General features: G+C 49.8%; 1 protein-coding gene across 3 annotated transcripts in view; it reads left to right on the top strand.

The window, feature by feature from the left end:
• slx4ip (SLX4 interacting protein) overlaps positions 1 to 16,415 on the top strand; it is a 20,158-nt gene extending 3,743 nt beyond the window's left edge. Inside the window, exons 3-6 of one of the 3 annotated variants that reach the window (XM_079362767.1) lie at positions 4,386 to 4,475; positions 4,720 to 4,846; positions 14,932 to 15,009; positions 16,202 to 16,405. In XM_079362767.1, the coding sequence (XP_079218893.1) occupies positions 4,386 to 4,475; positions 4,720 to 4,846; positions 14,932 to 15,009; positions 16,202 to 16,371 (465 nt within the window). In that variant the 3' untranslated portion in view covers positions 16,372 to 16,405. Of the gene's footprint in view, positions 1 to 4,385; positions 4,476 to 4,719; positions 4,847 to 14,931; positions 15,010 to 16,201 lie in introns of all 3 variants that reach the window. The other 2 variants (XM_079362766.1, XM_079362768.1) reach the window with 2 other exon arrangements.
• Positions 16,416 to 16,681: the final 266 nt, after the last annotated feature.

Raw genomic sequence — 16,681 nt, 5'->3', positions numbered from 1 at the left:
GTTGTCACTGTGTAGATGAGCTCATATCAGACCACACATCCAGCCTGGTTCTGATAAAAACAACATGTTGATCGCAGCAGAAGGTGACACGAGTGAGAAATCCCCCCTCCTTCAGCTCTGCCCTACATTACACCACTGAATCCACTCTGTTTCGTAACCAGGCCAAACACTCCCGCTGCTCTCCATCTATCTCTCCGTTTCTCAAGGATGTGTCTGCCCGAGCTTTGTTTGCAGAGTGTTACGCAGAGATATTCCTGTCTGTTCTTGCTGCTGGAATTCCTCTCTTGGGTTGTGTCTCTTTTTATCATCAAATAAAGAGGACTCAGGTGTGCTAACATTCACCTGAATGACAGGAGCTTTGCAAACAAAACACTTTCTGTAAATAACATTCGTCTCAACAATATTCGAGTGTCAGGCTTCAGCGCTCGGTATCTGGCAGTTTGTGAAATAGGAAAAGAGATTTTTTTTTCCTTCTCTCTTTAAAGGGGAAACCCAGGTGACTCACTGCACACAGAGAGAGAGAGAGAGCTGGGAATGAGTCAAATAAAGCCTGAGAGCAAGTTGTCACACCCACACATCTAAAGAGCTCCCCTGGGCTCCTTACAGACTCGGAGAAAGAAAAAAGAGAGAGACAAAGGGAGAGATGCAAGTTTTATTGAGTGAGACCGCATCTGCTGCCCCTTCCCTCCAACGTAAACATCTGCGGCTGGTTAGTGTTAGCCTCTGAGCTAAGTGCAGTCCGAGAGAGGGTCTGGTTCTTATACGGAGCGATAGCGATGGCAAAGGGCAGCGAGGTGGGGAGACGGGTGAAGTTTTGGGCTCAGTGCCCAGCTCGGAGCAGCACAGGCGGGAGGATGGAGAGCCGGGGCTGGGAGAGAGATAAGGGAAGGTAGAGAGTGTTTTGGGAACTGAGAGTGATAAAGACCAGAGCTCCAAAGAGCAGAAAGAGAAAGGAGCCATCAGGGGGCTTGGCTCCCGATTTGTTTATTTATAGACAGAAATATGAAGGAATTTTCTCATGTTGTGCTGCAGACTGTGTGCGACTTCAGCCTCTCTTTGTTAACCCTTTGCTTCCTGCAGGTCATGTTTATCAGATTGGCAGAGGGGAGAATTAGGCTGGAGCAGTTGAGCTTAGCCTGCAGGAAGACTCGGACCTATTCATTCTCTGTGTGTGTGTCAGCACACAAAAGGTGGCACAATAAAGGATTTGGTATTAAGTAGCGCTCCTTGCCGCCTCTCATTCAGCCTTCAGCCTCTGTTCATAACTCTAAAAAGCCTGTGCAAGGCGGAGAACAAAGCCGCGCTGGCCCGCTTTAGTCAGTATGAAAAGAGTAACTTCCTCTGGAACTTGGCCCTTTCTCAAACCTCTCTGTCCAACAACAGCGACAGTTTGAGTCAAAGCAAACCAGAGAGGCTCATGAATTTCCTAAACGCTTAGAAGCAAATCTTTTAGGCTGCTGTGATACGGTGGAGGTGATGTCCTAGCAGAAGGTTAATGTGCTAGTATTCAAGTTATTTTTCTAGCTTTTTTCACGCTGTGCTGGATTTTTTAGGTACTTTCCGACTTGTCTGCTGGAGTGGGATTCTGTTGTTGTGGTCTGCATGTGAGCACAGATGAAGGATTCCTGCTCGCAGAGATCCCAGTGAAGAGGGGACATAGCTGGGCTTAATGGGGGATCTTTAGGGGTCATAGGTCAGGACAGAGTTCAGCCTTGAGATCCACAGGTCACCCTTTGTCCTGGGACTTGACAAATTTAGACCACATGATGTGATTGTCGTCTTCTCCTTTGTGTAAAATTAGATTCAGCAGCGTTTTTTTTTTTTTTTTGTCTTATCTGCCGCACTCGACACAAACGACCCTTTGAAACAGCTCTGATAGCTTCAGCCTCACAGCTCAGCCGGGATTCAAAGGCCGACACTCAGGCCTGCTGGACAAATTAATTGTTTTCTTATTAGTGTGATTGCATTAGTTTACATTCCTCACTAAATCCCCTTTTCTGAGAAGCCCGGGGAATCACATGCTGTTTTTGTGTGGGACAGACCAATGTTTGTCATTAATGTCCAGCTCCTGCTGCAGTCTGGTCTGCTGCTCTAATGTGATCAAATACAGTTAGTCTAAGCTGGCTGGATGTCTGGCTTTCAGCCCACAGCACAGAGGAGCTCAGAGAGGGGGATTCACCCTGCTGTGTGCCTCCCCACACGGACACTATTGATCACATTAACTGAAACATTGATTTCGTCTCCCCGTCAGGAATAACACTCTTCCATTGTCTCCTCAAACACAAACATGGAGATGAAGGTCGGCCATAATCTCAGATGTGTTTTGCAGGATTTATTGCAGGTCAGTTGTTCCTGAAAAGCATCGAGGCAGAGCTCCTTAAGAGTTACGTGACGGTGTCGACTCTTTGACTCCTTCAGACAAAGGAGGAGTTTATTTTGATTCACTCAAAGACAACAAACTACAGCGGAGCAATAACACGCCGTACTCTTTCCAAACCGTCACGACCTCTGTCCCTGTTGTTAGTCAGACGAGGCGTTTTCACACCGGACCTGTTCGCTTTAAACGAACTCAGTTCGGCTCCTCTGTGCTGGTAGGAAAGCTGTCAATCAAACCCCTCGTCATCGTCGGGTGAAACTCTCCGGCCTGGTGGTCAGGAGCGGCCTTTAGACGAGCTCATGAATACAGGATCATGAAACCCACCTGGGAAGCATCCTCTGCTCTAAACACTTAAATCAGGATTCCATCACGTGTCACCCCGAGACGCCTCAGCGGGGCTCGCCCTCCACTGCGCCCACATGATTTGATTGACGGGGTCTGACCTGCTGTTGCTAGGTTTTCCCACACACTGGTAACTGTCAGAGGCAGTCAGCTGAGGCCGCCAGTCATCCGTGCCCGTACGGCGTGCAGCGAGACAAAGGATGGAGAGACGAGCTGATGCAAACAGCAGGAGGAGCCTCAGTCCTTTGTTTTTACTTTTTCTTCATGCTGAAGTTTGTGTTTTGATGATGTGGTGGTCTGAAGGTGTTACAGCAGAACGCCTCTGTAAAACATTAACTTCCCTTTAGAGTCTTGGTAATGCTGAGACTTACATGTTGGAGTTCAAGCCATGGCAGAAACTGATTGGATTCCCTGATCGGCCATGAGGGGGCGCCCTTACCTCTACTTGACATGCACGTCGAGGGGAAGCAGCGGCTTCACTTCAGTCAGATGTTTTTTTTTTCTTTTTTTGCAGGAAGACGAGGAGAAAGGGAAATGCTCTCATGGGAAAAAAGAGAAAATATTTGTCAGCCTGATTTCCTCTGAGCCAGAATTCAGCCTTTTAATGCGACATGACGAAAGGTTCCCAGCCTTACTTCAGCTTTCTAACAGTTCATAAAACTCCTTCTGTGAGCAGGGAACAAACCTGACTGCTTTATAACAAGAGAAGAAGACAGAGTTTTCGACTTGTGTCTGTAACACGGGCCTTCCCCTACACGCCCTGTTAATGCGCTCTTTCACGTCATCCGGAGAAACATCCCTGAAGTCTGGACGAGGCTCGCTCTAAACAAAGCGCCTTAGTGTGCATACGTATCCTCTCTGACTGACTGAATCATCTCTTCTGTTTGCTCAGATTCTTCACCACCAGAAATCTGAAGAATCTGTGTCTGGTTTGGTCTTTTCTCTGTTTTCGCTGCCTGATTCGCTTCAATGCTTTCTGCTGCTTTATCACACTGGGCTTTGGGGCAGTGCTTGTTGCTGCTCTGTCTCATGTTGTGGGTGGTCTCACTCCATCCATTTCTTCCCCGTCCAGGGAGAGACGAAGTTCACACGAGACCCACATCCATTCTCTGTGTGCAGCGGGCAGCTCTAGTGCTCATGTGTAAACTAGAATCAGGCCAGGCTGAGAGAGATGTAACGGCAAGTTAACCAGCCGCGGCATTTCTGGCCTCGCTGTCCCTCGCAGCTTATTGTCAGTGACACGATTACGTGCTGCTTCAGGAATCCAGTCTGCAGCCCTCTGAAGTCATGCTGCAGAGACATACAGAGCTTTAGGTCAGAGCTGTGCAGGTTTATCAGCACTCTGAGACACAGCAGGATCGTCCTCATCAAACCCGAGGCTGTGACTGTAATGCAAAGCTTTAAATCCAAGCTGAGAAAAGAGAAACATGAGGAGATAGAGAGGGCCATGCCTTTTTTTTTTTTGTAAAGTGATTGGTAAAGAGATGGCAGGAGAGCCAATCAGGAGGGAGGAGATTGCAGTGAGAGGCCTGGGGTGATGTTTGAGGACACGGGGGGTCGTCGTGGTTTGTCTCGCTGTCAATCACCCACACTCTGATTTCCTTTGTTGTCTGTGAGCTCAATGCCCCTCAGCAACCTGTGGCTGTCCCTCCTCTTTGTGTTACAGTGTGGGAACTTTGCCGTGCTGGTGGATCTCCACGTCCTGCCCCTGGGCGGCCTAGAGGACGCCAGCTGGTTTACTACGGACCACGTTGAGGTGCGTGAAGAAGCGTGTGACTGAGTATACGGCTTCTGTTCTGCAGGGGGGCCTTTTGTCAAGGCAGCCGCAGCGTGGAATCTAAGATGACTTTAAACCTTCTTTCATTGTTGCAGGAATGTTGTCGTCTCTCCACCGGACGCTCTCTTCTTAGACCTCTGCTGTCCTGTTGTTCGCCTGCATTCATCATCGACAGGTTGTGTTGTCTCTGCACCTGTATAAAACGTGTGCATGCTGTTTGCAGGAGGTTACCACCCTGGTTCGAGATGCAGTGGACCAGAGGGTGAAGCAGTACAGCGAGTCCCTCCACGCTCGAAGACAGGCCAAACAGAAGAAAGAGCTGCCACCTGCTCAGTCGCTGTTTGCAAAAGGTGAAGTCACACATTCCTCGCTGGCTACTGTTCTGCAGAATCATCAATAATAGAATCAGATCTATGCATCGATATAAAGCTGCAGTTTGAGGTTGTTGGAGGCATTTGACAGATCTAATGACCTCGACTACAATGCACGAAAAACATTTGTTTGCCATGAAATAATGTTTTTCTTTATGATCCGTTGTGTAAAAACACGACTTCTGTGTGTGTGTGTGTGTGTGTGTGTGTGTGTGTGTGTGTGTGTGTGTGTGCTCGGTTTAAATCGTTATTTGTAAGCAGCTGGAGGTATGTTTGCTCTGTTTTCATTTCACTTTAGCTCACTGCTCAGGAATGCAGTCATCTCTGCCTTCCCTTTTCTCCTCTGAGGTGTGCCCATCATCACACTCTGAATAAAGAGACCTGATTTACTTTGGCTATAAACTCAAATATAATTATTTATCCGTTTGCAAGGAGTGGGGGCAGGGTGCGGAGGGCGGGGGGCTCTGAGCTACAAACCCGTCCTGAGCGTACTTCACGGCTAGCTTTGGAGTGTGGGAGGAAAGACAGCAGGACTAGTCGGGACACGGCGGCGCTCTACACCCAGGGCGTGAGCTGGAGGCACAAAGGAGTTTTATATTGTGCTGCAGTGTTTACCTTGGCTCCTCCTGTGAGTCCATTTAAAAGGCTCTGAGTGTGAGCTGCTGCTGACACGCCTGTTTTTATCTCTTCTCAAAGTTAACACCATGAACTGTTTCGCTGACACACATTACCGACACGAGCGCCAACAAAGAGGTCAGACTGGATGAACGTTGACCAATCACAGTGAAGCTGCGGCACCTTCTACCTCTGTCATCACACGAACACGGGGGAGAATCGATCCGAGCAGCTTCTTACTGTACCCCGCTCTGATCGGCCATGACGTCATAACCATCACAGGTAGAATGACCACGAGTGACCCGAGTGTGAGATGATGGTCAATGATCCAGTCAGAAACACGAGGTCGTCTGATCTCAACCTCCCGACCGCTCTGTATTACGTTCTCTGTATTTTGGCCTCCTACAGATCGGGCTCGTACCCGCATCCTTCTCGCTCCGCGACTGATCGGGTAAAAAACAATGTCAAATATAAAACATGCAGTAACGGAGCAGTGTCCGTCATACAGCGACCGTTGCCATGGAGACAAGACGGGCGTGCAGCTCTTTCCTTCCCGAGCGCACAGCCAGCGCGTCACTCCCCGGAATAAATACCAGGTGGACACGTCCTGAATGTGGACAAGCCAATTCAAGTCGTCCCTCTTTATCTCGCTCCAGCCACCCACACGCCTTTGAAGGGCTGTGAGCCCGGCTTCAGAGGAACCCCCGGCTGTGTGCTGCCATGCAGACAGGTTTGTCACAGGTAGCAGTTAAGGGCAGTTAAAGTGGGCTCACTCAGCGGGGCAGGCCTGACTGTGAGAGTGGGATTACAGGGCAGCCGGCCTCGTAAAGTTTCTCCTGTGGCTGCAGCTCTGCCTCTCACGCTACTCCCCTCCACCTCAGCCGCCCAATCAACTGTCACTGTGTTCACACACAGACACATGGGGACGAGTTATTCCACTTCTGTCATGTTCCTGATAAATACACAGTCATCTCGTGAGCGAGCGTACTGGTTGCTCTGCAGCCGGGCGCTCATGCACGTCAGAGCCAGTGCGAATCAAAAGGAGCGACAGTGTGTTGCAGAGATATATCCTCCCCCTGGGCAAGGTGTGAACAGGCTGACAGTGTAAGGTTACTGAAAAGCCTGTCTCATATTGCCCATGACAGACTGAGGAGAGACAGACATCTCTAATGATGGAGATCACACACACACACACACACACACACACTGTGTGAACTAGAGTGCTATCAGTGTTTCAGAAGGGAAATATCCATGTAAAAATGATTAAGCTCCTTGCAGCTTTGCCAAGAAGAATGTAACCAGTGGAACATGACTCCGAACCATATCGGAGAATTTTCCCCTCTCAGGACCGCGCCTCAAACAGGCCTGCACAGTTCATGTGCTCGAGTCCTATTAAAGGTCTTAAGTAAGTGTAATGACATTCTTGGTCTTTTCATTGTCCCATGTGAGCGAGGCGGCAGAGCAGTAAAGGTGCAGACTGCGACTGTGAGAAGTACGCAGGCAGGCAGGAGCCATAAAAAGGGGAGGGCTGACTATAGGCTTAGGGAGGGAAGCCCTGCAAACCTCAGGGCGGGTATTAAGTACTGAGGTCGTCTGTTCTGCAAGGAGGTCAAACGCTCACCTACTAATCCTCACAGACCTCTCAGACCGAGCGAGGCTGGCTCTCTGTTTCAGCAGAGTCTGCTGTGTTGTCTGAGAGCAGAATGAAGCCGGCCGTCCTGCAGGGAGCCGTGTATGTGCTGGAGCGTGTGCACATGTATGTCGCTGCACACACACACACACACACACAGAGAAAAGGTGTGAGGCCGGGCCGTGCTGATGTCTGGGCCAGGAATAGGCGGCTGGAGTGTGGTGCTATGTGTGGGACGGTATAGGAAGAGGGAGGTTGTGGCTCTTGTATGAGGCGGCGTTTGGTGCCAGTGTGAAATCACAGCGGCTTCCGCCAACAGACAGCAGTAAGAACAGCGTAACAGCCTCAGCTGTTGGCACTTCAAATGAGCCATCAACAGCTTTTAACATTCCAAGGTCCTCCGGTGCAAGTGTTTGGATCGGACTTATCTCTGTGGGTTATTGTATGTGTGTGTGTGTGCTGCAGAGTGTGGAGCATACAGTGAACATGTCAGAGAGCTTATCCCGTGTCTCCTGCCAACATGGATTCAAATCTCCGCTGCAAACAGCCCCCCTCATGTGTCTACCCAGGCTTCATGATTAGCTCATGGTGATGTGATTTATTTATGTTTTCAGAGAGATGAACAGAGGGAACTTTTCCCACCAAGCGTCTTGGCTCCGGTCGAGCAGAGTGGACATGTTAGACCTTAAAAGCCGAAGCAGAGCTTGGGAGAGGCCTGCTGCATTCTCCCTGGTAGACCGTGTGGACACACCCACATTTCTCGCTGTAATTACAGATTGAAAATGAGCAGATAATAGGCTCTCTGTGATTCGAGGAATACATTTTTGTCATTTGATAAGGAAGCTGGTGGTTATGCTTTTGGACCACAGGAGCGTCACGAGAACGCCACCGCCTTCAGTGGCAACCTGCTCGGTTCAGAGCCCCCCCCTACCTTTTCACTGCACATTACTCTGATTGTTAACAGAAGACAGGAGGAGACCTCTGAGGAGACTCTAAACCTCAGGATGATGAACAGTGAGCAGCTACAAAGACGCGCCCCCCCCCCCCCAATCTGACAGCAAAGTGTGTGAATGTTTTGGCGTCATCGGGGTCATTGTTGACCTCTGACCTCAGTGGCAGCTCAGACCCTTCAGAGTGCAGGAGCGGTGCAGAGAACAACACGACCTCGTGACACAGCGAGCTGAACAGCCAGAGATTGTTTGACTTTCAACATATTTTAATATTTGATTTGATTTGCTCGTACTGCTGATTCTTTGCTTTCTTTCTTTGATTTTCCGCTTGGTCTCTTATTGTTTTGCTTCAGCGTGGTATTGATTCTGTGGTCCATAATGTTGAATATATTTGTGTGGAAATGTAGAGTGTAAACTGAGAGGGCCCATTTCACACGGATTTGGCTAACGCAGCGTTTCAAACTGCCAGAGTGCAATACCAGATGTCCTACGCCCACTCCGAGTATTGATACGTCCAGATTGATCTTTTCATGTGGTCTGTTCTGCTCCGGCCTGGTCTCTCAGGGTCGTCCTGCCGATCTGACCAGTCAGAGAAGCCCTGGCAGAGCGCGACCCTGGGCACATTGCACGCCGTGGCAGAGCTGGTTCGGCCTGCACAGGTGCCAGGGCTTAGGGGGAGGGAGCACCTGCCAGCCTGTTTCCCCATGGCCACGGCAGGCTGCAGAAGCATTTTCCCAGGCTCCCCAGATGAATGGTCACTAATAGCCGTGGGAGAGGGCTTTGCGAGTGCTGCATAGTGTACCACTGACTCCTCTTGGCAGCCCTGTGACGGGGGCTTAAGGCAGCCTGGACACGGCCACTGCGGGAAAAGCACAAGTGTTGCTGGATAGCTTTACTGTTGGAGAATGTGTTTACGGACGAGCGTCAGCCTCCCAGTGGACGAAGAGAGGACATGTTTGCCTTCTCTTTGAAGGCTGAGGAGACAAACGCTTTTTCAAAGTGTCTTCTGGTAGAATGTGAATCTTTACGCCGACACTGGAGCGTTTAATGTGAACCCATCTTACTTCCTGCTCAGTGCTAACACATGCTGTGTGTCTGTAAATAGAGAGGCAGAGTTACCTGCCCCGCTCTGTTACTGGGTGTGAGGCAGGCTGGGATTAAGGCCAGGGGGAAACAGAGACCTGTGACAGGAACAAAGGAATTCCAAGGCCTGGGCTGGAAATGGATCCTGATCAGAGTAGCCCCCCCCCCCTCCCCCCCCCCCCCCCCCCCCCCCCCCCCCCCGCTGGGCAGTCCCCTTCCCCCTGGTACTTTGTGGTGTTGCTGTGCCTCTTTAAAACCTTCCTGTAAGCCCCGGCCTCAGGACCGTCTGACTCCCCCCCCCCCCCCCCCCCCCCCTCCCCGTTATTGGACACACATGGTGTTTTCACACATGCACAAAACGTCCTCAAATCTTCTTCTTGGGTTGCAAACAAACAAATTCTGCGTACTCGACTGTGCCTAGCTTCCTGGTAATATTTCCACGTGAAGTGGAGCGGATGTGAGAACGCAGCAGCGGAGGAGTCGACTGTGCTGCTTCGTCTGGCGCCTCTTGAGACCCCTCCCCCTGTGAGGGACGAGTGAATGAGACTCAGGTAGATTTCAGGGCGCCTGATAGAAAACGGGTGCAGACACATTAGTCTTTTCTTTTCAAACATCTTCCTCCTCCTCGTCTGTCGACGTTTTCTCACTTTCTCTCCTTTTCCGTCTCCGCAGGGTCAGCTGCAGACTCTTAGGACACGACCACAATCCCCGCCATAGCTGTCACACCGCGCTCTTTTCCCATATAATTAGGGCCTGAGCACGGATCACATTCATGTGACTGTTCCCCTTCACCACATTCTGGTCTGGGAGATGGCACACGCTCTCTTGAACTCCTGCTAAGTGTTCAGCCTTGTTGGAGGATTTACTGAAACATTTCAGAGAGAGGAGGATGTTGTTTTTCTCGTCCCGTTGAAACAGAAAAGGGCGTCTGTTGCGTGTTCTAATGAGCTCTGTGGTTTTGTTGTGGACGCATGTCTTTGTAACGCTGTGTGCTACATTTCCTCGTTGTCAGAAAACGGCCTCAATAACAGCATCACAGTTCAACTGCTGACAGGAATGCTTTCAAGGCGTTCAGTTTGTTTAAGGTCAGCAATAATGGACGCCGTGACGGCGCTGCGTTTGTCTTTGAGTTCAGTATTTTCACCATCGTAGCGTTGTGATAATATTTAATAAATGATCATCAAGTTATTCAATGTGCAGTCAATGCCCCTTAGCCCCTTAGCATCTTAGCATCTTAGCATCATGCGGAGCAAATAGACGTGTGCCACTTCAACAAAGAGAGACGACCCACTGAGCCACAGCCGCCTCATGAACACGTCTGTTTACAAAAACACTTTAAAAAGTCATAAATCAAAGAACAACCCACCAGCTCCTCTGCTGATTGGCTGTTTTATAAACCCCGCCTCCTCCATGCTAACAGACGGTTTGTAGTGGAGTTGTGTCCGTGGAGGATTTTTCAAAGTGTAATTTATTTTTATTAAGAAGAAAAAGATCAGCTGTTACGTCTTGATTGACAGCTCGTGAGTGACTCAGGCGGTAACGAGCAACACCACCTGTCAATCAAACGTGAGGACTAGCCAGCTGTCAACGTGTTTCTTTCTGCTGTGAGGTCGGAAATGTTAAATGCTTCTCTTTGGGAATGGACTCACTTTTGGAGTCAACCTCTAGTGGACACTTAAAGAACTGCAGTTTCTTATTGGCTTATTTTCTCAGACACACAAGTTGCTGCTTGGCCTCGATTGGCTGAGACGGCGTCCTCTTTATCCTGAATTCTCTTAGATAAAATCAGTGGCAGCGCTTTGAGAGATTTGCGGCCTCTCTGGCTAATTAAGACATTAAGATGATTCACTGCGACAGCTTGTATTGTGACTGATTTTCTCTCATCAGATTCTGTTTCTGAGAAATAGATTTTCCTCCCTCAGTAATTGTTCTGTGCTCCAAAGCGCTCCCCACCACTGTAGTCACATGCTGCATTATGGGTTGGCCTGAGCTACCATGCTGCGGCGTATTTTGTAACTGCGATGAAGGGGTCACCCAAATGTTAAATTGAACACTCATGTGCAAATATTGTTTCAGGTGGACGTTGTGCAGGATGATAAGGCTACAGCCGTACTTACAGTCACACACAGAGAGTGATGTCCTTCCAGGAAAGCCCCCACTTACACACGGGTAACTTCCTCAGGCGCTCTCATCCCTCGCCACCCCCTCTCTCTCTCTCTCTCTCTCTCTGAGCCTCAACTCTCCACCCACACTCGAGGACGGACGGACGGGGGGGGGGGGGGTCCACATCAAAGCAGAGATGTCAAAGGAGCACCGATGTCCGACTGTCCTGCTGATTCAACTCCTGTTCATGAAGCGCTTTGCGTGGGAAGTGAAGTCCTCCTGACACACGTCAGAGAGCTCGCTGAATGGGATCAGCCAGGTCACAGCAGGAAGTGCTCGCAGGCGCTGCAGCGACCAGGTGACTGGAAAAGCTGCATGCAGCTGGTCACTCGTCAGGTTTCTCGTGTGTAATGATGGTGCATGGCACTTTTTTCTTTATGGTTAAAACAATCGTGTCTCTTTTCTGCATACACGGAAGCATCACTACAGGTTGTTGTCTTTCAGGTCCTCTGATCAGGATGTGAGACTGTGCCTGTGAGGTCCAGATCTCATCACTGTGAACTCTGTGCTCGCAGGTTGATGTACGTTAAGAAGAGCTGCTTGATTCTGTCCTCCGCGTCCGCAGGTCCAAGCCAACTCAACGGTCGCTCGTGTTTCGCCTCACTATAATTCACTCTTCTTTGCCGCTCGACCGTCAGTTTGAATCTCCCCCAATCACTGAGCTGTATCCACTCCTAATCTCACCTGCTGCGCTCTCATTGGCTGGAGGAAACACACCAGCTCCGCCCACAAACGTCCCGAGTCAACCAGAACAAATCAGAAGAGTCAAATCCAGTCAGAGGACAGAGTCTCTGCAGACACAGTCACACATGTACGGAGGCCCAGAAGGGACAAAGCTTCACTTTAAGAGAAGACTGAGTTTTATTTTGAAGGAGGAATCTTTAAACAGTCTAACCTGGGTAGAATAATCCATGAAGCTCCAGAGAAGCGTCCATATCACAGCAGACATTGTGATAGATTCCTGCATGAGTCACGACAGCATGTGCTGCCAGGAATGTGGACGGAGAGGAGAAGTAGGCTGTTTTAATGATCTCCTCAGGATACGACTGAAGTTAATGAAGTCTGTTCCATGGGGCCTGACCTTTGACCCCGGTCTGAACGCTTCTCACCCCATCATACAGTCTCCTCACACTGGATGCCTTTTGGTTTGTTGACTTTTCTTTCCTCTCATTGTTTTCCCAGGAAGTGGGCGTGTGTGTGTTTGTGTGTGTGTGTGTGTGCTTGTATGTGTGTGTGTGTGTGTGTGTGTGTGCGTACTGTACTCGAGCCTTGGCACCAGCCCTGTGGAAGCTGTCTCCATTCTGCAGTCATTCTGTGGTAAATTACAAGATAGAAAACTATCCATACAAGCGGTTACATTATTATCTCCCACATTTCTGAAAACATGGCGTGCTAGCTTGTTTACTGTTTGATTTGACCCATCATAACATTGTTGTGACTTTGGTTTCAAAACAATTAAGCAAGCACATCTTCCCTCGCAGGAAGTACAAATGAAACCCTGAAAAGTGTTGCACCACTGCGGGCCACAGTTGCCGCAGAAAGAGGCCACCGATTCCCAGAGGAGGAACTAGCAAACTGTTTGTGAGAGGGAAACATGAATGTAAGCTTAGCACGAGAGAACCCGGGCAGAGGGCCAAGAGCAACTCTGCGCTGTGCAGGACGTTATAAAGTTGGAGCAACAGCTGATGTCTCGGGGCACAGCGATGCTCTGGTTCCCAACTCTGCGTCCAGACGTCCCCGTCAAACTTGTCCTGGGAATTGGCGAGCTCAACCCACCAGGGAAGGAATGAGAATAGTTGTGAAGCTTGACATGAGGCGAAAGAGTCTAAAGGACTAAATCAAAGCTTCTAAAAACATGAATATGTTCTGAAAGCTGCGTGGATCCTGGCCTCTGTTCAGATCTGGAGAGACGTCAGCATTACTGCTATTAAAAAACTCAAGTGTGATCTCCACGCTGAAGCATGCTCATCATCATCATCATCATCATCATCATCATCATCATCATCATCATCATCGTCCCCTCTGGTGTATTTACCTTCATGTTAACATGAGCAGCACGCTGAGCGTCATGAAGCCTCCTGCACAAACTCAAGCTGATCACCGTTTGGCCTTCAGTCTCCAGAACAACTTCCCTCATTTTGCTTCGCATTGGGACTTGAACCAGCAACTCTGGTTGCCAACCCAAGTCGCTGCAGACTGAGCTACTGCCGCCCTCATAAACAGAGAGAGGAGGAGACATCACTGACCAGTGGACTGGTGTTTACCTGGCTGTAATTGCACGCCATTATCGGCAGAATGCGAAGACGGCTGAAGAGTGAAGAGGATAATGAGACGCTTCGAGTCGCTGCTGAGATCAGCCAGCAGGGAAACGCCCCCTCCCACTCGTGTGTGTGTGGGCCCACGCTGTTAACATGCTGTCTGCTCAGTGTGGAGCGTATTTATCCGAGGCGCAGGTCAGCTCTTAGCAGAGGCGTGTCCGAGTTCTCCCAAGTCTTCTTGACGAGTGACTGTCAGGGTGCAGACGGGTTAACACGTGTCACACACGAAGACAGCGGGTGTTTGAGTTTGACGTTATCCAGGATGTTCTGAGCCAGCCTGGAGTGTGAGAGGTTGGGATTTTCTCAAACTATGGGAGACATATAATCCTTTAATTGAAGCTAAAATTCTGAAATCCCCCCGGTGAGCAGCTAATGAGTTTTTCACACGACAGCAGCAGCAGCAGCAGCACACGGAGGCTTGAAGAGAAGGTGCTTCCCAGCACTGTTGTCTTGTTTACAAAGAACAGCTAGATAGCGTGTTAGCCAGCCTCTCGCTTTAAGTCAACAAATTCCTCCCAGATTAGGCAACAGGCCGCTGTTTCTGCCCAGCACATCTTTCAGAGCATGACAAACATTCCAGGGCAAACAGAGCGGCGGCCGCGGCTCGTCTGAGAGCGGCTGGGAGGGACGAGGACGAGTCTCCGTGAGAGAGGATTCGTTCAGAGACGGATAAGAAGAGTGAGCAAACGATGAAAAGCTTCAAACAAACATCAAAACACTATAAATTTATTAAATCTCACCCCCAAATAAAGGTGGTGTCACATTCAGGACCCAGGTCCAGTATGTGTACTCGAGTACTGTCGGCAGGAGGCGTGAAGCGTGCACCGCCACATGGCGTGATTCTAGTCGACTTGGCACGCGGCCGTCTCGTCAGATGTGGACGCGGGAAGAGGCTCCATGATGGCGTCTCAGAAACGACTGAAACGGCATGGGCTCAGCCTGCGGGTGGTTGCCATGGTTACGGCTTCTTGGAGGATTTGCAAAGCCACCCTGTCGCCGTAGTTGGCTGCGAGCGGTTGAGTTCATCATATCAAATCTTTTTTTATTAGATCATAAACATTAACTCTGATCTGTGTTTTCATTGAATGCCGTCTCAGAGTTTGGATAACATTTGAAATGATTGGATTAGGAACAGGGGCGGTTTTGTGCCGTTGTGGTAAACTGAGTAAACCTTGTTAGCGCGTCAGGAGCTAACACACAAAGCGAGCACACATCAGGAACATCCCAAAAATATCCTCCGGGTTCAGCGCTGGAAGATTTACCACCACCACAGTTAAAGTCTGTTTCTTCTTCTCTGGTTTTCAGGGGAACGCTTCAGCCTGGTGGCCAACTTCCTGAAGAGGCACTTCAACCTCCGATGTATTGTCAAGCAGCGCTACGGGGGTACGTGCTTCATGTTTCATCTGTGGTGTGCGTGTTGATCTTTCTCGCCCTCACTTGAGCTTCACGTCCTGTCTCTACCTGCTCCCAGTGTTTGTGAGCGTTTCCCCTGAGAGGCTGCAGAGAGCGGGAGAATCCATCTCCACGGCCCATCGAGCGTCCGTGACCCCCGGCCACCTTTTCATGGGACCAACATGGTTCTCTTCCTGTCAGTAAAGTTAATATCTGCTCCCTGAGGGGCCCGGACCTGCTGCAGACTGAGACCCCCGATTCTCTCAGCAGGTCCCGGGCAAATTAGAGCCAGCCTCCCGGGGTCAAAGGTTGAGTCATGCTCTGTACTCAGTTAGCTTTAGCTCGTGGTTATGTCATGTAAAAAAGGATTATGGCTCCAAAACAGTCTTGATTCTGAGTGCAGAAAGGCAGACAGAAAGCTTTATTACAGGTGTGCTGCATCATTTCATCCTGCTGGCCTTCTGTCTGCTGAGCGGGCGCTCTCTACTCAATGCTCATGTTTCATAGGCTCACACCGAGGTCCGTCTCTGCGGCGCTCCAGAAACGCCACTCCCCTCTGACCTGCTGCAAGCACGGATCGGAGCACTGACCTCGGTCAAAGGAAGCCTGTGTGACGAGATGGTGGAGAGCAACACGATGCTATGACAGCATGTGTTTGATATAAGCTCCTCCTGTGAAACGTTCTCATTGGCTGAGTTATTCCAGACGAAGGAAGTCAAACCGAAAACATCCACTGAGGAGGAACATCAGCTTTTATGTAACACTTCAGTAACAGAAGCCGGGACGCCATCCCCTTAACCGTATCTCTACATTTAGACTGAGAATAGAGTCCTCCGACCGCTGCCAGGAGAGGACATCAGTCCGTCCAGTTACGGAGATTTATTTTAATGACATATTAGATGTTCACGTCTTTGTAAATGATCTTTGCCTTTGAAGTCGATGACTCCCAGGAGCCACCATCAACATCACATTCTCTAATATTTCATGCTGCTTACGCGGCTCATAAAGCAAAGCAATTATCTGTAAACTATCATTTCCCCCCCTCTGAGGGACGCTAAATACTTGGTGTTTTGTAAATGTGAATTCAGACCTCCACCACATCTCCCTCGCTCCGTCTTGTACTCATAATTAGAGGTGAACCCTGATATTAACTAGCATGGCTCTGCGTTGTCTCCGCCTGCAGACTTGCGTGTCTTTCCTGAACGCTATGTTGTGTGTGTGAGCTGTCCGGAGGATGCCTCGGCGCTCCGTGGAAACCCGAGCCAGGCCGCGGTGAGTGCTGTTTATACTCCTCTATTTCCTCTTCTAGTCGCCTGGCAGATCCGTCCTGCATGGGTCTGTGTGTTATTATAGGGATGTGTTGCCAAATAGTGCACTCACTTTATAAATGCTGTGTGTGTGTGTGTGTGTGTGTGGGGGTGGGGGTGGGGGGGGGGGGGGGGCGGGGGCCAGGGGGGGCAGAGGTAGAGTCCAAAGCTGCAGAGTCATCATCCTTCAAAGATCCTGCTCACACATTCTGCAGCTGAAAACTTCCTGCTCTGTTCAGATCAAACATCAGATCGTTGTTGATCTCAACGTTAACGGGCGGTCGCATAAATCGCCAAAAATCATCGTTCACATTATGAGAACATCGTGAAACTTTCACGAGATCGGGTTTGGCAAA

The sequence above is a fragment of the Symphodus melops genome (genome assembly GCF_947650265.1).
Source record: "Symphodus melops genome assembly, chromosome: 15".
Taxonomy (NCBI): Eukaryota; Metazoa; Chordata; class Actinopteri; order Labriformes; family Labridae; genus Symphodus; species Symphodus melops.
The sequence above is the reverse complement of the archived record's forward strand: the minus strand, read 5'-3'. Positions and strand labels throughout refer to the sequence as shown.